Raw genomic sequence first — 21,515 nt, forward strand, 5'->3', positions numbered from 1 at the left:
TTCTTCCGGTACCGGACGGTCACTAGTGCTAATAGCTGCGCTCGCTAGCAGTATGTCCGGGAGCTGAAGTAGAGAAAAAAAATAACAGCTAATTCTCAGCACAGCGAGCACAACACACAAACAAGGCAGAGAGCGGTGGAGGCGGAAAAACATGTCAGCGATGATCGCTCAGTGTCCAAGGGAATCCGTCGCAGCGACGGAGGATCTGAGGGGGTTGTTTTCTAACTCCTGATCCCCCACTCCATTCCAGTAGGTGGTGGTAATGCAGCTCTAAGCTGGTTTGGTCAACCGCAAACCCACAAGAAGAAGAAGACGACCGAGCCCTGTAATGCACCTAATGTGAGCGAAATGTTATTTAATGTATCGGATTACATTTTTTTATTTCTTTCCGATATCCAATCCAGTAATTTAGGCCAGTATCGGACCGATACCGATACTGAATATCGGATTGGCGTATCCCTACTTGTGACTACCGTGCAGTGTGCTATTTATGATTATTTGGTACTTTACCTGCATTTTTATCACAATAATTGTGTATTTTTGCTGCATTTGTGAAATTATAGGGCTAAAAATATTGCTTTTGAACTTTGTGAATTATTTTTATTATTATAAAAGGGGGGACTGTATTAAACTGGGGGAAAAAATGATGTGTTAGCATGTATAAGCCGACTTTGGACACAATCTGTCAGCTGGAGAACATTTCAGCATTATTACCAGCGATAGATGGAGGTAAGTTCCTGTATGTTTTTATGTTTGTCTGATTTCATTTTCAAGGTCAAAGGTCAAAGTCATCAAATTTTTTCAAAAATCTTTCATCCATCCTTCCATCCATTCTCTTCCGCTTATCCTGTTCAAGGCCACGCGGGTGGGGTGAGGGGGTGGGAGCCTATCCCAGCTGTCATAGGATGAGAGGCAGGGTACACCCTGGACAGGTCGCCAGCCCGTCGCAGGGAGACAGACAACCGTTCACACTCACATTCACACCTATGAGCAATTTAGAGTCCCCAATTAACCTAACCCCACTAACTGCATGTCTTTGGACTGTGGGAGGAGAAAACCTACGCAAACGCGGGAAGAACATGCGAACTCCACACAGAGAGGCGCGGGCCAAGGTGGAATCGCACCTAGGACCTTCTTGCTGTGAGGCAGCAGTGCTAACCACCACCACCACCATTAAAATACTCACAGTAATGAATTATTAATGGATTTCAGTGAAACCTTATGAAGACATTTCAGAATCCTCTAAAAAGAATTAAGATGCAACATGACCCTAAGTTCTGTCATATAGTGAGGTTTGTTCATGACTGAAGGAGGATGAACCAGAATAATGGAGTATGACAACATTGGGTGGTATCTATTGCAGCATAGTCTTGGCACATAGAAAATTTGGGGGGGGTATGCACTCCACTGAGTGCCCTAGTTCTACCTGTGTTTATGCAAATTAAATAGCCTACTTTAAAAACAAAAACAAACAAACAAAAAAAAAGTTTTAAAATAAGAAGAGTTAAAGAGTTTCACTTTAATTTTGGCTAAAGGCACAGATCAAGCACACCAGTGAGCAGCAGTGGTGGTGAAAACACACAAATCTGTCCATGCTATGCTAAACTCTCCTTTTTCTGCAGTGATGTTGTGTTCCTTGGATTTGGAATCCATAACCAAATACATGCACCTAATTTATAATCGGAGAATGTAAAGAATTACTTATAGCCCCACCCCCAGATTTGAGAACCCTGGTCTAGATGGTCATCCTAAATTCCTAAAATCATAAGAATTTTTCCTGAGGTGATATTTGGTAGAAACCCTGTTATAACAGCAAATTTGGAACCTCTCTCACAGTGCAGTGTAGGACCATTATGACGGTCATCTGTCGTGTGGACCAGCCCATCCTTCAAATATGATGATATTCATAATAATATGATGACGGTAAGCTCTAAGCAGCAGCACTCTGCTTCTGCATCAGATAGAAGCAGTCAGACCATCAGGCCCACCGTGACAGATTCACTTGATGTATATTTGTTCTGAAAGGCCCGGTACTTAAGAAGGCAGAAGTAAAGAGCACAGGAAGATTTAAAGCAGGCTATTGTTAGCTAATACTTGGGCTATCTCACTGCAGGTAATCTTAATCATTTTTTACAATTCAGCTAACCAAAACAAATGACAGTAGGTAATTATATGCATCCAATCAAGTAACTCTAAAATGTAATTAACTTGGCATAAAGTTATAGCTGTATCCATAACAACAAGCATCTTGGATTTGATTAAGAACAATAGGCTCAGCTTTATCAATAATCCAAAGGAAAAGTAAGAATGATGCCACTGCATTTAAATTTCACATTTGCAAGGTAATGAGTTTAGGATGTGAAATTACAAAGGGATAAATGTTTAACTCCTGCGAGCCCGGTTTAATTCACAGCTTCAGGATTCAGTCACATCAGTTTTCTGAGCCAGAGACACCAGACGAGCCTGGAAAGGGGTCCTGATTTGCTGAGCTCATATTTGAAAGTACAGTGTTGGTTAGTCGCCCTCTGGCACCTATCGTTGAGTTTACAGGTATGAGTAAAATTGCGTTTCGTGTTGCAGAGTTTCAGGTACATTTTTCACAGTATTTATCTTCCAAACTTTGCAGGAGATCTGGCTTGTTTTTATTTGGGATGAATTCCACTCTATTGTGTTCTCATTCAGTTTTCCTTCCATTTCTCACGCAGTGAAATAGTTCAACGGGGGCACTCTCGCTTAGTTAGAAGACTGTACTCCGAGGGATTGAGCTTTGCTTTTCTAAGCACTGGAGAACTGTTGCCAACGCAGGCGACCAGACAGCACAAAATTGTTGACAGCGGTCCAAATCTGGTTGCCTGGGGCAACGGGCAGCCGTTACTGTCGAGCCCCGCCGTGCAAGTTATTTAGGGTCACAGTATGCTCCGTGGCCTCTTCATGAGATGGATGATAGAAGTTTTTGCCCAAATTTTACCCATCAATATTGAGAAAAAGAGATTAGTCACACAGGAACACAATATTCACGCTCCAGCGCCGCAGCTTTCTGGATCATATGTCTGTATTTACCAGAATTGTTCATCAAGATACTGCATGTTACTCTAAATGTGGCTCTAAGGGAGGAGAAAGGACTATAAAAGGAAACTAACTTATGATAAGTATAACTGTCAAGAATCAAACTAGCAAACCCTCACAGAAATAAATTTAGCTCAATTAGTTGTTTCCACCAGCCTTTATAAATGATTAATTTAGTGCCTTAAAAATAAAAATCTGAATTTTTACTCAGGCCCTACATGTCTAATTAGTGCACCAGCAGGCCTACATAAAGATATATTACACACATGCCATTTACACCAAGGTTAACTGTCCTCCAAGAAGAAAAATGGTTAAACAGACATCCCGTTAAAGTGTATATTTCATCACATATTTCTGTTTTCCGCCATAGCTGCCACACATTATCCTCCCCCTGCGTCTGTGTTTACATTCATTCAATGAGCTGATACACTTCTGCAACATTTCTCTCTTTAACATCCATTCATTACCAGCAGTGAGAGTGGTGACAGCTGGTCAGGCTGGGTGAGAAAGGTAGTGGGCGGCACAGCTTTGTATGAGACTCTGGATGTTTGTGTCGCTGATTAAGACTTGGTTTTGGAACCACTGCAGACCTAACGATGGCCCTAAATCTTTGCATAAATTCATCAGAATATCATTAGTTCTCTGGTGACTTTGATGGAGACCTTGTTTCTGCGCACCTAATTAAAACACTTCATTTTAAGACATGTTTGGATAAAGCAATAACGACACCGTTTGATCAAAGGCAGATGGTCACAGTAACAACCAGACAGCAGCCGGCTACACGAGAGGCACAGACTTCAGACAACAACCCACATTAACTTTCACACTAAACTCGCCTTCTTATCTTACTTACAAACAAGAATACTACTTATCTTAGCCCCAGCGCGTACCTCTCGTGTAAAAGCATGCATGCTGTTTGAAAAAAGAAAGACACCCCCCCCCCCTTCCCCAGGGGACCATCTGACAACACTTTCCACTTGATCTGAAGACTAACTTGATGAAGATAGGTGAGCTCCCATTTAACAGCAGAAGTATTGTATTTTACTGATTAATTATTTTTTAGATAAACTGACATGGCTTTCCTGAATGATGGAGCATTAAAGCTATTTTCAGCTACTCTCTTACTCACGAGTGGTCGCCACAGCAGGTACCTTAGTTTGTTTTTTTTAAATCCTGGATGGGACTATCATTTTTTTCCCCCACTAAGTGGATCCCCCCAACAAACATTCTGGGAGAAAATACTTCCAGTCAAATGGGAAAAAAAAAAATACTCACAGGACTAAATACACCCTTGCTATTTCCATAAAGGTTAAGAGGGTAAATAACAGCCAAGTGCTGCTAATCAGATGCACTTGATCAACTGATCATCAGCAAGTGTGACCGCCTTTGTAAAAGCAGAAGTTTTAGAATTCTGGAGCATTCGAGTGTATGTTAACGCAGTCTTCCTAGGAGTGGACATCCCAGCAAATTGCACTCAAGGTCAGACTGCACAAGGCTCGAAGAATTGCAAAAAATACAAGAGCTACAGCTCAAGACTCTGCAGGCCTCCGTTTGCATGCTAAATGCTCAGGCAAGTACAATCAGAAAAATGAGAAGGCCTCCACGCTCTAAGAAGAATATGGCAGCACAGCTTTACAAAGCTGCATCTGAACAAACTATGAGGGCAGTGGAACAATATCCTTTGGACAGACCAGACCAAAGTGAAGATGCTTGACTATAATGTGTCATAATACGGTAGTGAGGCAGGCAGGATGTGGACCCAAAATGCAGAACTCAGAGACAGACGTAAGCTCAAAACACAGCTTTTATTGCTGGCAGGAAACAGGGAATGAACTAAGCTTAAAGAACATGTTTACTCAGACAGTGGAGACACAGCAGAGAAAGTCACTACAGTGAGGGACAACGCGACAATGAACTAAGGAAAACTGAGGCCTTAAATACACACCAGGTGGACACAACTGGGGAGAACAGGTGGACAAGGGAAGCAAAACTGAACATAATGCACAGGAAACCAAACAAAACAGGAAGTGACATAAACAAGACAGAAACGCAGACTTGACACATGAGGAGGCAAGCATACTGAGGGACTCAACACATAACTAAACCGTACGCAAGACTATGGTAGCTAAACTAAGAAGGGCTTAAGCTACAAATGAACTAAACTAAGAACATGACCAGAAAATGTAACAAAGGAACCACTTAAAAGAACAACAAAACTCAAATCTAAGTCCAACCTAAAATGCTGGGTCAACAGATCCAGGATCACGACATAATGCACAACGCCACGTTTGGCAAAAACATCAGCACAAACGGCTCATACCAACCATCAAGCACAGTGGTGGAGGGGTGATGGCCTTGTTTTGCAGCCACAGGACCTGGGCACCTTGCTGTCATCGAGTCGACCGTGAGCTCCTCTGTAAACTAAAGCACTCTTGTGTCAAATGTGAGGCCATCTGTTCGACAGCTAAAGCTTGGCTGAAACTGGGTCATGCAACAGGAAAATGATCCAAATCTACAACAGAATGGCTAGAAGAAGAAGAAAAAAAATCAAGGTGTTAAAATCCAAACCTGATTGAAATGCTGTGGTTTGATCTTAAGAGAGCTGTGCATAAATAAATGTATGCAAACTTCAATTAACTGAAGCAACGTTATAAAGAAGACAGGAACAAATTCCCTCCACAATGATGTGAGAGACTGATAAAGTCATACAGAAAACTTCATGTTATTGCTGCCAAGCTAGAGCTATTGAATTTGTGGTACTTTGGTTTTTTTATGGGACCACACAGAGTCCTTTGAAACCTTTTTTTTTTTTTACACGACTGTAATCGTGAATGCACTTTATCTGTGTAGGAAAGTCATTTTAAGGAGACAGGGGTGGTTTGTTTATTTAGTCTCTTTTCCTACCGGCCTGGTAGCTGCTGTCAGTTAAACATAGACAGTGACAAACCCCTCAAGCTAGGCTAAGCCTTGTTCATCCACGTGATCCACAGCACGGCCGGGTCCATCAGTCCGCTGAAGTGATGCTTTTCTCTTTCAAGCACAGGTCACTTTTTTAGGTTAACGTTCCTCACGGTTTCGTTCAGACATTACCTCGATTGTGACAGAGAGGATATTGCTGTTCTGCATGAGATTAGATAATTCATCAAATTATTTTTCTTTTACTGCACAGACAGCAGAAATTGTCATGTTGTAATCTCTGTGCTAATCTGCCGTCACTCGCAGTTCAGACTTGTGATAGACTGAAAGTGATATTTTTTTTCCCCACTAAGTTTGATCCAGTAATGATGCCATTTGATTTATGGAATTAAGTACATGTCCTTTTTTCTCTGTTTTAATAAAAACTCTTAATAATAACAATTTAAAAGTGACATTATTTTTGACTGTGAAAAGGCATGACTTGATGTAATTTAGACAAAGACAAACTAGGTTACTAAGAGTAAAGATGAAATGCTTTTGGCTAATCTAGCATTGCTTATGTGTACACAGGTTTTCTCCAAACAATATGTTTCCAGATATAATAGATAACGTTGGAGTTTAATCAATGCAGATTAGCGTGTAACGCCTGGGAACTGCTGGTACTCGGATCTTTGGATGAATATTGACAGCATTCACGGAGTTTTCCTATCTCAGAAAAAAATCATCTTTTTTCCTGAGCTGAGGTCACTGCAGACGGGTTGTAGCAATGATTCAGACATCAGACGTCTCTTCTTGAGTTTGATTTTTGCAAAGCAACTGCCGGAGGTGAAGAGATGGGTAGTAATAAGAAAAGCTCTCTTTGCTCCTAGTGACAGCCGTTTAGGCTCTACAGATGACATTCGGCAGAAAAACGACAACCTGCAAATTACAGGGAAGGTGTTATTGTTCAATCAGACATGGTGTTTTTAAGGAATCACTTTTTTTTTGGTAATTTCAAGACTAATCATTATGTCAAACACTGAAATGTGCTTAAAACTTAGGATAAAAGACAAAAGGTACTCTTCTCTACTTTTAGGTAGCCAGTCACAGTAGAAAAAAGTCGGTTGTTATATTTGCCGTCTAGATAACAAACTATATAATTTTGGAGTAACTGGAACGGCTGTCCCAGGCTTCAGAGAACAGCGGGTCCCCTCCTGCACAGGCTGCAGGTAAACTCAAGAAAATATTTATATTATATAACTTTGTGGAACTACACCACTTAATCTCACACAAAATAACTCATTGACTCACAAAGCTGCACTTTCTGTCATGGTCCCTGGTAGTCCTGGGGTGGTTCTGTGGGGGATCTTTCTCTCTGCCTCTCTTTGTCTCTCTGTCCCTCTCTCGCTCTCTCTCGTTGCTGACTGGGCTCGGCCAGCCTGAGTCTCCTCCCACCAAACCAGCTGCTGCAGGAGGCTGTCGCACACCTGTTCCTGATGTGGCCATCAGGACCCCTTCTTAAGCTGGTGGATGGCATCTAGTCTTCGCTGGATCGTTGACTGAACAAGCGTTAGTTTGGCTGTCTCAGATTCTCGCCTGCAAAACGTCTCACGTACTGGCTATGCGCTAACCTGTTTTTTCTTGTCTTGTGCCTCAGAAACTGTGAGCAGAGGGAGAGACCCATGTCAAGGAGATCAGACCCGAGGAAGACATTCGGACCCCCACTGGAAGCCCCGCCGCCCCTAGCCCCAGATTCCTTGCATTATTCCGGTGTTACTATCGTTGCCAAATAAACCACCTTTTACCTTCCTCCGGAGTCTGCGTTGTTGAGTCCACCCACCTCGTCCTCATGACACTTTCAGTTACATCTCCTCTGCTTGTCCTCGTGTATATGGTGGATGACTGGTCTGCCCCCCCACATACATTAACACCACCAGAAGGTGAAGCTGACCCTTTCAGAGTAGACAGCTTTCAGGCTGGGTCATGTATTTCATTTTAAAAGTGTATTCATAACTTCCAAAGCCTCACGGTCAAGCGTCAGAGAAATGTTTTTCACTGGCTTTGCAGGACCATCGGCAGGCGGTTTGTTCTCACATTATGTAGCTCTCTTGCATCCTTCCTCGCGAGTCCTCTAAGCACACAAGATCAAGGTACTTATGCTTACATAAGCAAATCTGTAGTATTCTTGTTGTTTATGAAGCCCTGAAGCGGCAGATAATCACAGCACCTGTGCTTGCCTTTGCCAATTTCTCCAATTCATTTTCAGTTCAAACTGCTGCCAGTCATCAGAGGCTTCAGGCCATCTTCAAAGGAGAAGGAGGTGGGGAGGTGGGGGTCCATATGCAAGCCACCGACTGTGTTGAAAGATGACGACTGATTACACCGATATTTACAGCTGCAACTGTGTTTCCTGAATTACATATGATGAGCCTCTTGTTGCAACGCTATAATCAAAAAGCCAATTAAAGCGGAGTATGAAGCAAAACTACTTCTTCCATTGGAAGGGAGCAAACAGTAAGCAAACTGGTTGTTGCTTCTTTGCATTCTGATATCAGCATGTCCCATATCACACACTGCATGAGCGGATTTATTTGGATCTGATGAGCGCAGCTGTTTGATGTCAGACGGGGAATCATCTTTCATGTAGCACCAGATCTTCCGTGCTGACCGTTCGGTCTGAAAATCATGAGAAATAAGCTCTGAAGAAGCAGCAATTTAGACTAAAGGCTTAAGTTGGTGGATTGATCTACTAAATATCCATGCAATGGTGTTTACATACACACATTCAATTTGCTTCCGCTTTTTCCTACTGATGAGGCCCTGTTAAAGATCACTGACATTCATTGGTCAATAAAAAGAGAAATCTCAACAAAATTGAAATGAATAATGTCTTTATGAGTTTGGGCAGGAGAGGCAGGAAGCAGAACGTCTTTCAAAAACAATTTTGTAAAATGTCAATAATTATCTGCGGAATAAGCATTTAGTAATTGCTTTATTCATGAAACGCTTAGAATTTCAAACAAACTAATGTTTAACTAATTTATAAGCATATATGACCTTCGAGCCTCCTGCCGTGGCCCTGATGTATATTCCATGACTTTCCAGAACTAAACTGGAGCGCTTCCATGACCTAAATATTCGTATTCCGTTCTAATTTGTTAATGTTGTTTCTCAGCTCAGAAGATCTAAAAACACAATGAATAACCCGGCTCACACTTTGCAGTTCACCTGAGTTGCGCAAAACACACAAATGACTCTAAATATAAAAAATGTCACACATACAGAAAGCAAAGTGTCTTTATTCCTGAGAAACCTGCTAATATTTACTCAATGATAAATTGACTTTATATAGTGTTTTTCCAGTCATTGTCCACTCAAAGTGCTTTCTATTAAAACACACATTCATCTATGCACACACACTCATGAGTGCAGCACTCTTCATTGTAAACATGGCCCAAGGACACTCTGAACGTGCAGACTGGAGTAGGAGTTATTGAACCACCAACCTTCTGTGCACTGGGTGACCTACACTGTCCCTTCAGCCACAGCTTATGCAGTGGGCAGTAAGTGCATTAGGAAACTCATAGTATGATGGCAGTATATAGAGAACATGAGCTCTCAAAACCATTAGCAACCTCATGTAAGGGTAAATGTAGGAAAAGACAGAAATAAAATGTAGAGCTGTTTTCTGGTGCTTTTTGCAGACATTTAAGTGTATGAATAGATGCATTGCAGCAGTTTAGATATAAAGGAACTGCAGAAACTGGTTTCTCTGCTTTTATCATGTCTTTTTTTTCAGCACATTAGCAATTTTATTCCTGATTATCTTCCCATTGTTGTAAAAACTCAGCTCTTTTCAGTTCCCCTAATGGGTTTCTTCTCCTGAGTGGATGTCATATAAATCTTTGCTGTATTGTTTGATAGGCAGTTGTGTCAAATGGTCCCTTAGTTAAAAAAAAAAAAAAGGGGGGGGGGGGGGGGGGGGTAGTGTCGTGATTTGAATGAGTATCCTTTCTTTCTGATAGATTTGGTTATTTTATTAGGAAACTGACTTACTTGTTGGTTTATATTAGATCCCAATAGCTTCTGCAGTTCTCATGAATACAATCTAACAAAGAACCAAATGTTTTAGGATATTTATATTCTGCTGGATCATACTGCAGGTTTAGTTAAAAACAAATTCTGCATCATTTATAAGAACATGGAGGGGGGGGGGGGGGGGGGGGTGAAAAAGTGTCAAAGCGAAAGGGCAAAACTTCCTGAGCAGGAAAAGAATTAGTTGACATCAGTAAAAAAGTAAGACAGTAATTTCCCATTTTTGTGATGCTAAGCACCTCTGCCAGGAGGCTTACTGTCAACATCTTCTCACACCAATGAGAAGTGGAGCAACTGAACATGTTAATTATTTATCAAGCAGCAACAGCAGACTACAGAAAATGCAAGAGCGAGAAAACGAGGCTGAACTCACAGAAAGAGGGAATCGACTTTTCGCTGAGCAAATCAAACTTCTGATCTAGAGGCCAATAACCAATCAATTAAAGAACAACAAAAAAAACAATGTGGCTAATTATTGCAGTTGGTCAGAAAGTGGACGCCTGCTGACCAGCTGAAAGCAAGAAAGAAAGGAGTGACACCAGAACAGTGCAGGGTATCAGTTATCATTTTCACATAGCAAATACAGAATAACGGGATCAACTGTTTCTCTTACCTGTGTGTCTTTTTCTGAGCTGCCAGCAGCGAGGTCGATATAAACTGAAACAATGGAAAGAGATTGTTATTTAAAATAATCCTTCAAAAAAGCAACAAAATATTCCAAAGTGAAACAGTCTCCTCTGGAGTTCAGTCTTCATCGTCTAAAAGCAGTTGTAAACATGCAAAGTAAAAAACAACTTGTTTATGCTATTATTTGTAGGAAAAAAATATGTTTTAAAAAGGTATTTCAGGGCCTTCTTCCATTCTGAGTTGCTGTTGGATTTCTGAAAGCGTACAGCACCATTCATCCATCCGAGATTGTAATTAGAGCCCGGAGAGCTTCTATCCAATTACGTTGCCATCGATTCTGAGACAAGAAAATCTTCTCCGAAAGATTCCCAGGATTTCAAATCAATACATCAAAAACAGCAGAGTTGCTGAGAATGAATTAATAAAGCAATTTATATTAAATTACACTGCCTTCACTCCCGCAGCACTCAGCTTTAAATCTGACTTTAATTAGATGATATAACATAAAAATAGTTAAATTTCCTCTCCTGGCTCACTGCACTGCGGCCATCAAAGAGGTCAGCAGAGAGTTCAGATTAAAATCTAAAGGCAGCAGATACGTTTGTGAGGTTCTAATATCCAAAGTAAAGGATCTTCACCTATATTTCATATATTTCATAAGACTGATAAAATCTTTGTGACCAGTCTGCACAAATTTGGTCACATATCGAGTCAATCCATTGTAAGGGAACACTTACTAAAATTATTACGAGAGCTCAAAGAGTGAATTTAAACACTTCTGTGTGCAAAGCCTGGAATAAATTACCCTTATTATTCTAGTAATTAAAGCACCGAAAATTAACAGTGGATGCTGATAGTTTTCAGTTTAACGGAACTGAAGGAATTTTTCTTATTTCAAAAAAGAAGACATAAGAAGCTGATTTTCTGCTCTTCACTAACATTTTTAAGGTTTTCTCGCATTAAAAAAAACCCATCCTGTTTGTTGCTACTATTCACAGAGGTTTGCAGTTAGTTTTGAGTGCTTTTTTGGTGATGCGGACAAAATGAGACAAATGGGAAGAAAACACAAACGATGCCGATGAGCCGTTAAATCAGCCAAATACGAATCGCATTCAGATAATTAACAGAAGAACAAAACAATCTTTCCACAGCACGCAGTATCTTAAAAGAATGACTCTGCAGTGACTTTGCTAATTAAAAATAGCATTAATATTATTATATAATACTATCAAAAGAGCTGCCAGGCTCAACATTTAAGCCAATATGGAAGCCACCTAAATAATAATAATAATAATAATAATAATAATAATAATAATAATAATAATATGTTGTAAAAAAAACAAATAATGAAGTGAAAAATCTGAAATTCATCTGCAGCATTTTGTATAGATTTGCCCAATGAATCCTTGTACTAAGTTTTAAAAAATTCAGCCAATGAATAACGAAGAAGTAGTTAATTAAGTGAAACATTTAAAAATAAAAAAATGGGTAAAAAAAAAAAAAAGTGAAAATGAAAAATTTGTCTGAAGAATTTTGTAGAGCTTTGCACATTGAATCCTCGTACCAAAAGAGTCGGCCTAGGAATAAGGGAGGCATAGGGATTAAGGGTAAACACTAATGTAAAGTATTGCGGGAAAACTTTGAAAAATAAAGAGAAAAATGGAAAATCCGTCTCTCCTATGTTGTAGAGCCTTAACAGAGTATTTGTGCCAAGTTTCAGAAGATTTCTAGTGAAAATGATGGCGGATTAGCAAATTTAGCAAAAAGCTGGCACAACGATGGCAACTGAGCATCAAGTGCTTCATTTCTGGATGAAAACGTCAGATCACAGGAATATAAATGGAACTTTAAAAAAAACATTGTTTTTTGATACAAGCGGTAGAAGAACAAGTATAGAGGCATCGCACATTAGCTATATACTGTAGTTATGTTGTTCCTCTGTCATTAGTTACACTGCTAACATCAATCCCAAATCCTGGATAGTAACTTCCCTCTGAATAAAGAAATGCAGTTATTTCAGACATGTTTTCTGAACAGGGTCAAATATTTCCCTTTGGAGTGTGAAACCATACTGTGTGTAAATAAGATGAATTTTCAGCGTGTTTCTGGCAGTTTTGTGATATTGTCCCTGCTCAAAGAACACAATGCATCGACCGGCACCACTGGCAAATTCTTTGATTTTTTTTTTTTTAGGCCATTACATTTTAAAGGTAACTCGCTTCAGACATTTCCCACAAACAAGTCTGCATCTTACAGAGCATTTGGTGCCGAGAGAATGGAAAAGAAAGAACAAAAAATAATCCTGAGCTTACTCATAAAATGAGAAGCTAAAGATGACAAATTGTGCATTGCAGGAATCACAACATGGATTACACTGCCTCCTTTTTTTGTCCATTAGACACATGAAACCGGCAAAACTCAATTTTGTCCAAAAAACACATTATTTTCTAATACCTGTATATCCTAATGGCCATGTGGTGTTCACAAACATAAAGAGAGAACCAGCAAAGCTTAAAGTATGTAGAGCAAGCAGACTACATCATCATACGGTATTCTGGTGTCTGTCAGTATTAAAAATGCAACATTTGGCATGGAACTGGGCTTCCTACAGGAATACATACAAGTTCACAATGCATTCTCCTACATCTGCTCAACATTCCCGTCTTTTCATGGCTTACCCTGGAGAGGAGAGGCAGAGACGCACAGAAAGCGAGAGGGGGAATAACTCCATACATAACATCGGGAGGTGTGACGGGAGCGCCTCCGTCTCGATGCCTCCTCAGCACACATAATCAAGTCTGTTGTCTCCAACCATGTTTTCAGTCGAGCCACACTGAGGTGGAGTGGCTTCGATTTCAGAAAGCCTCGAAATCCCTTTACACGAGGAAAGCTCGGAATGGTTTGGCTTTTAAACAAGCTGCTCAATTTACACTGCTGTCGTAATAACAGCAGATGTCCGGAGCAATTAGCTGAGAAACGGCGTACTCAGGTCACATCTTAGGAGAACTCAAAGAGTCTGACAGTGAAAATATGCAGAGTGGCTAGATACTTTATGAAATTCAAGCAAGTTGAAGGGTTCTACCGAGAGCCATTTCCTGCTAATGAAAAATGGATTCATAGTAATTAAACAATGGTTTGCTTGTTTGACAATTGGTCAGTGTCTGACTTAATGTTTAATTACTTCCAGCATTTAATGGGCACAGAGGGAGCTGGGAAACACAGACACACCACATGAAAAGTGCTTTGAAGTAACTAAATCGCATTAACAAAGGCAGTTATTCAGGTGTATTATATTAACTTGAATGCAAATTAGCAATCAGTGTCTGCTTTAAAAGAGCTCTGATAATCACCGTGTCCATGTGGGGTATTCAAAGCAACATGAGACAGTTAAGAGCTTCCAGATAGACTGAATAGTGAAGGCCCTGAGCTGCAGCTGCAGTGGTTCAAAAAACAGAAGTTATTTAATTTGGCAAAAACAATAAAATCTAAAATTGTGTTAGCTTCACAGTGCTGATATATGTGGCAGGGCTGCCATCCAGAAACCACTTCTGTGACCAGCGCACAAACATTGCCAAGCTGAGGGCCATTAAACATGGATTCAGCTCTTACCAACCTCTTCTAAAAGGGCATCCATAGCCCTCCTGTTTACACAACAACACTTTCTGGTACAATATGGTGTAAAGTGGCTGGTAAAAGAACCAAACATGAAACGAGAGAAAAGCTGAGCGAATATTTGACTTGAATTACACAAGAGGTGAAAGAGGTACTGCTTTGGATTCTCACGTTGCTCTGTTTCAATCATTAAAGTATCTTCAAGTTGAACGCAAAGTGAATTTTCGTCCTGCTTTATTAATATTAAATGTTTTTTTAAAATAACATTCTGTAGGCTGTAGGTTCTTCATCTTCTTCACCTTTCAGCCGCTGCCTCGCTCGCAACATTGGATCATCTGCTTCCTTTTCACCCTATCACTTGCATCTTCCTCTGTCAGACCAGCCTTCTGCATGTCCTTCCTCATTACATTAACCTCCTCTGTGGTTTTCATCTTTTCCTCCTGCCTGGCAGCTAGGATTCAGCATCCTTTGCTTAACCCATGGTCCCTCCTTTTCCTTTTGTCCAAACTGTCTCAACCTTGCCTCTCTAACTTTGTCTCCAAAATGCTCAACCTGAGCTGTCCCTCTGATATACTCATTTCTAATCCTGTCCATCCTGGTCACTGCCAATGAAGATGTCAGCATCTTCAACTCTGCCACCTCCAGCTCTGCCTCCTGTCCTTTTGACAGTGAAACATCTCCAAATCACACATCATAGCAGGTCCCACCACCACTGCCAACAGCTGTGTGACTGCAGCTCAGTACCTGGAATCTACATCCATATCCCATCATTTATGTCCACAACCAACATCCAGATGCACCAATGTGACTGTGTCGGTAAGTGGAGTGTGTGCTAGGATGGCTGATCTATCTGCATTCTTATCTAGTTAAATGGTTGGGGTTGGGTTGCACTTAATTATGTTTGCATTATTAATGTTAAAAAAAAAAGAAAAGTACATCAGGAGAACCCCAGGGTTCTAGCCAGAAAAAAAATTCACAGCCCCGCGATCAGATGGGTCTCCCCTGGGTATCGGACAACTGCTTGCTAATTGTAGTGATTGTAGCAATCAGTTCAGATAGCGAACCTGTGAACTTCTCAACCCGCTGCAACGATACCTAAGCCACACGCCTAGAGAGCAGTTGGCAACCATCTGGCAACCACCTGTCGGTGGGGAGAAATGTGTATTCTCTGCCCAGTTGGCGAGTGGTTGCTGGCAGCTGTCAGGTGAAATCAGTCACACAGAGGTATATGCTGCTGCATCGAGAACCTCTTTGCGTCCCTTCAGTCACTGGCAAATTGCCGTATTTTGCATAGAAGACGCCAACTTGTCTGCAAACGCTTTCCAATTACTCGCAGAGTGAAACCTGAAAAGTGTGGCACAAACCGGTAAAGGAAAACATTCACTTTTAAAGTCGTACCTCTGCAACCAACACGTTTCAAACAGTGCAGAATTTATTGTGATGGTGTACACTCTGTTTCTGGTTTGCATCACAGGTTTCACCACCACATAGCAAGTTGTTGACAAGGGTTTAGGCACAAGTCAATCTGCTAGCAACCAAACCAATCACAGTGAGGTTTTTGATGCAGCACCCTCTTCGCGACTGATTTCACCAGCTTTGATCTCTAGCGACTGATGGTTACCAATGAGTCTCTAGGCCTGTTCGACTGGGGTCTTACATATGAATAAAACTCTGTCACTGTTCAGTCTTGACTGAATGCAGCTGTATATCAACGCTGTGTATCATGTCATGATGAGCTTTGGTCTGTGATGATAAACAATAACTCCAGGCTGAAGAAAACCTACCATAACTTAAGTGTGTGAAGATGATTTCAGGATGCCAGCAATTCTTCCACTGAAAAAAAAAATCGCACCCACATCGCAGCAACAAAGACAGTAAAAGCTATTATAAATAAAGCTCCTCAAAGGGTTGGCACAGATGGCACACAGTTTCACACACAGTTGTAATAATTCATTGGGTTTATATTTTTTGACAACTGCTCTGCAAACTGTTAGGCATGCAAGATGCAGAGGCTTCGTCTGGGATTGTGTCATATTAAATTTAAACTTTCTCTTCCAGCTCAAACATTCCCAGCAGCCATCTAGGATTCATACTAGCAACACCTAATCCAGTTAGAGCTAGGGAGCTTACTCTCACGGCTTTTTTAAATTATTATTATTTAAATGCTAATTACATTAAATAAATAAATGTTATCATAGTTTTAAGATAATTTTGGTCACTGTAATCATGAAATTAATTTTTCATACTGTTTCATCTCTACTCCACAAACAGAAAAACATACAAAGATGCCAAAGTACTCAAAGCTGCCATTGTGGGTGTTTCTGCTACAGTGGGTGTCTCCAGGATTAGATTTTGCCAGAATGACACACAAACACACTCGCTCACACACACACACACACACACACACACACACACACACACACACACACACACACACACACACACACACACACGCACACACACACACACACACACACACACACAAGGTGAAAACAACAACCTGGCAGCTGCAGAGGGCTCATACAGCAGATGAGGATGCAGCATGTTAGAAATATATTAAAAAGTAAAGGACAAGGACAATGCTACTCTCAGTACACACAAGTCGGACCGCATCCATTCTTTAACGTGACCTCATTTTGTTCTCAGAAACAGATCTGTTAGGTCGGCTGCAGACTCTCGGACAGAGAGACATAACCAAAGTACAAGAAACTTTCTTTGCCACAGTTTCTTCTACAGAAACTGGGTGCATCCAGGAGCATGTTTTGTAATGATGCCAGCATAAACTGTATATAAAGATGGCTGCAGCCTCCCAGTCTTAACAGTGAAGCCAATGTGATTTTTATGAGAAAATGATCTATAACCTCAGTCTACACTTTCCAAATTAATGGATGCTTTCAATTGCTACTTTAAAGTCTTATTTTATACAACTTAATGCTCATATTCTAAATTATGGTCCCATAGTAAATGGTAAATAAATAGTAACTAAAGCAGAGTATACTTTAAAGTATGGATAATTTTGGACTGATATGACATTACCATATGAAGGTACCATGTTAGACAGTTCCACAACTTAATCGACTTCAAAAAACAAAAAAAACAATATGGTAAACATCAAAAATGTTGCCAGCGGGAGCGGGAAGGTGTGGAGGTAATCTTCTAACAATATGCAAATTTACAGGCACATACATAGCCAGTTCATTTCAGTAATGATCAATGCTGTCTGCCAAGATGAGAGCAAACTGTGTGGTCAAAACAAGCAGACCTGATGAGGGAGCAAGTAATCGGCCAACAGAACAACAAAAACATTGGTGTGGTAGGATCGTTTAAGCTGTGTTTCAACAGCATGGCAATCGATATGTTATAATAATCTTATATGAGAAAACTGATGGAGACCGTGTTAGCTCTTGGAGGTTTTGAGAAGTGGTTCAAATCTCACAGCTCGAATGGATTGCTGTTATGTGCAGGTCTTAGATCTGCATATAACAGGTGACCAGCAGCAGGATATGCAGAAGAAAAACACCAAGCATTACTTAACTTCAGATCCTGGCCAATCTGCAAGTTAATAAGGCTGCCATGCCATGTGCATAAACGCGCGCATCGCTGTTTGTTCCGACTGCCGTGAGAGGCTGCAGCTACTTATTAAAGTCAAAGGAATTAATCAGATTCACAGCCACCTGTGGGCAAAAAAGAAACATTAATGGCTGTATTTTTACAGTGAGATTTCATACTAGAGAGGAGTAAAGACAAATAAATATTAAACTCAAGAAAGCAATTTGTGAGTTGCAGAACTGTGTGTGCACTCGTGAATGAAGACAGTGTGCTCTGCAGCAGTTTTCATTGTGCACCGATGTCTGTATATGAAACGCTGCAAAAAGGAGCTCTGCTGCCTGCACTAGAGCCATGGCACCTATGCTTGTATTTGCTAACTATTCTCCCTCCTCTCTCTGACACTCTGCATTCAATTCTGCTCTGTGACACTAAAATACCAGCAGTACCAGCATTAAGGACCAGAAATGTACCAGCTCCAAGCATTCAGGGCGAGGACACGATGAAGAGCTGCAAGACAGAGCCAAAGCCTTGGCACTGAGCCCCATTTATGCCTTTGCTCTGATAACATCTCTCACCGTTACGCCAAATAAATTAATGCTTCACATGATCACTCTCACAACAACAGCAAAAAAACAAAAAAAAGATGCTTTTATTGTGTTCTTTCAGCAGTTTGTAGTAAACTGCTGGCTGCGGCCCTAGTAGATTTTATAATTCACTGAACCTAAGCTGCGCACCATACCAGGGAAACACCTACAAATCCGTATGCACTAACACCCAGCTGCAAACATAACAGCGTCCTCGCCTTTCTGTCACAGACTTGCAGTAAATGCCGAGAGAATTTCGCAGTGGTGCAGATTGTTCTTAAAACCAGCCCTCTGCCTTTTCATGAAGCTAAATTGATGTTTTTAAAATCAACACTCTAAACAGTTAACGAACTTCTGAGCAGCCAAAAGCTGCTCATTCAGAGTAGTCAATATAGTCATCTTTCTGCTCCAAGACCAGCAGTCAGACCCCCAAAGTAATCTTGAATCTCAAAGCACCTCACCATGTCGGCCGTATTCCTTCAGTCACTTCTAAAAACCCAAAAGTGACCACAGCTGAAGGTCAGGACAAAGACTATTGTTTAAGGGCTGGCTCAGCTCTCCCTTCTCTCCATCATCACCCACTTCAATCTCACAATCCTTTTTACTGTCACTGAACTGAGTCATCCTAGGATAGAGGAATTGGGGAAAGCTTTCTGAAGATAAATTGGCAATCTGTCACTTAGACATATGGTAACGAAAAAAAAAAAAAAAGACAATAACCTGTTTGCAATGAATATGTCAGCAACCAGCAAACCAACTGTTCATGTTTTGTTCTGAATAAATAACTGGAGTTTCAGATTGAATTGCTCTAAATTAACAGCACAGTTCAAAGAACTTCTCCAGCCACGAGTGATAAATGTGTCCGGTTCACCAATAGCACGAAAAGCTGAATCCACAGTTTGTATATAGCACCCTAACCCCAAATATTGTACATCACTACACTATCAGTATGTCAACAAGCAACACTCTGTGGAGCTGCCACATGTTCCACAATTGAAATGCGCCCCATGTGGATCCAGAAAATGTGCTGTGGTCTCAAACTGGCGGTCTCGACTGCACCGCACTCAGCCTCAAACCACTCGAGTGCACATCTGAAATGACAGTTGGTTGAGGCTTCATGGACAACATCATTGAAAAACAGCAGAGGTGGCACCCTAATGTCACCACACTGGCCATTCTCCAGACCTCGGCTGTACTTCAATGTTAGGTCCATGAATATTACATACAGGGGGGGGAGCAGACAAGCAGCCTTGTCTGAGTGTGATGCCCAGCTAAATGTGCTTGACTCAGGGCCAAATACACAAACAGAGCTTTCACCCGGGCACAGAGTCGATTGCAGCAGACACCATGGCTGCTCGTACTGCCTGGAATGTACTGCATTTTTCACATCACACATGCACAGACTTGTAAAGTTGTTCAAACCAATCGGTTTTTATTTAATGTGCAACATCCTCAGGTAAGCTTTAAAGCAATATTTAATCCTCTTCTTGTTATTAAGAATGAATTAAACCGAGACAAGGCTTGATTTTTATTTATTTATTTTGACTAGCAATTAGAACCCGAGGAAGGAAGATGATCATTAATAACATGATTTTTTTTTTCTTGAATTCCGATCAAACACAAATGAAGTCTACAAAATGAATGCTTTTATATGTCGTGAGCACATTCAGGTGTGGAGGAAGCAAAGAGGGGAATGTAAACTAGTAGCTAAGTGTAGGTTAAAATCTTAATTATCTCAGGTCGAATCCAATTAATAATAAATCTGTAGTACTGGGGATGACCTGTGGTAATGGAACGCATTTGCAGATCCTTGTGTATTTAGCTATTTAACTTTTGTCACCGTGACAATTTTCAGACCCAGCAAGGCAGGCAGCTCAGCATTTATCTCATCTTGTTCAGGTGGACCTTCACCATGGTACACTGGGCAAATATAATATTGGTCACTCAGTGCAATCCTCTTCCCAGCTGCAGCCACAAATTGTGTGCTGCAATAGACCCGTCACATCACTGACTATATGACTGTATGTGCATGAAATAGGCACACACAGGAGAACAGGCACAAATATGCAAATGCAAGTATCAGTGGAGAGTGCTTAAAACACACATTCATTCGTGTTAAATCAATTCACCTAAAAGATTTAACATTAAATCAATTAAACATTCATCCAATCAACTTCATGGAGGGAAGCGTCACATAATGTAGCCAACATTTCTGCAACAAACTGGACTAAAAATTACTCAAAGTGCAAAGATATCATTTCATTTGTCAGTCTGTGGATATAATTTCCGTCTTAGGACTAAACTATGGTATTAATCGTGGGTTTTTAATCTTCTGCGTTTGCTTCTAAATTCCAAGCGTGCATCCAGAGCAACAAAGAAACCCCTAACTTGGAGCTTTTGGGAGCTCTAGCCTGAGGTGCATTGATCCTCGGGCTTGACTCCTGCCGGTGCAACGTCGATATGTCAGGAAAAAGCAGCCCCGCTTGTCGCGAAGGGGGGGATAGACTTCAACAGAAATGCCTTGAGACAGCTTCTAAACCGTCTCAGCTGCCATTAACTCTAATATAAACTCACGGCTCTACATAAAGCCACATGGCAGCCGGTAAGTGCAAATCGCCTTTGAACTCCTCAGGAAGTTGAGGCGGATCGTGGTTCCGCACTTTACACTTAAGAAAATCCACTCACAGCTCGTCTCTTCGCGCCTCTGGCGAAGCTGTTTAAAGCGCAACACTGTCCCTTCTTCCCAAAACAACCCAAAACAAAATCAGCTTCGCTTCCTGGTCCGAGCCCCCGTCCCCTGACTGGAAGATTAGAAAGTAAAGTGAGTACTTACAGAAGGAGACGAAAAGCAAACAGCCTGCCACTTTGTGTCCGATGTGTGGGCTGTTCGACAGCATCCTGGGAGAGTCCCGTTTGAGCGGTGTGGGTGGCGGAGAAAGCTCGCGGTGCACGGGCTTTCTGACTGTTCAAAAACAAACAGGGCTTTTCCTTTTCACAGTTTCACTGAAAACGGGGAGTAGATGTGTGCTCCGGTAGGAGGCATCCCCGCTGTCTGTAGAAGGCGCAGGGACGCGCTCTGCTGGCGGG

At 41.1% G+C, this 21,515-nt stretch overlaps 1 protein-coding gene across 1 annotated transcript in view; it reads right to left on the minus strand.

The window, feature by feature from the left end:
* The window catches only part of b3glcta (beta 3-glucosyltransferase a), a 76,228-nt gene extending 54,713 nt beyond the window's left edge, over positions 1-21,515 (minus strand). The window contains exons 1-2 of the mRNA XM_030744592.1: positions 21,262-21,515; positions 10,670-10,713 (exon numbers count right to left, since the gene is read on the minus strand). Coding sequence (XP_030600452.1) covers positions 10,670-10,713; positions 21,262-21,325 — 108 coding nt within the window. The 5' untranslated portion in view covers positions 21,326-21,515. The remainder of the gene's footprint in view (positions 1-10,669; positions 10,714-21,261) is intronic.

The sequence above is a fragment of the Archocentrus centrarchus genome, chromosome 13 (genome assembly GCF_007364275.1).
Source record: "Archocentrus centrarchus isolate MPI-CPG fArcCen1 chromosome 13, fArcCen1, whole genome shotgun sequence".
In the NCBI taxonomy this organism is placed as follows: domain Eukaryota; kingdom Metazoa; phylum Chordata; class Actinopteri; order Cichliformes; family Cichlidae; genus Archocentrus; species Archocentrus centrarchus.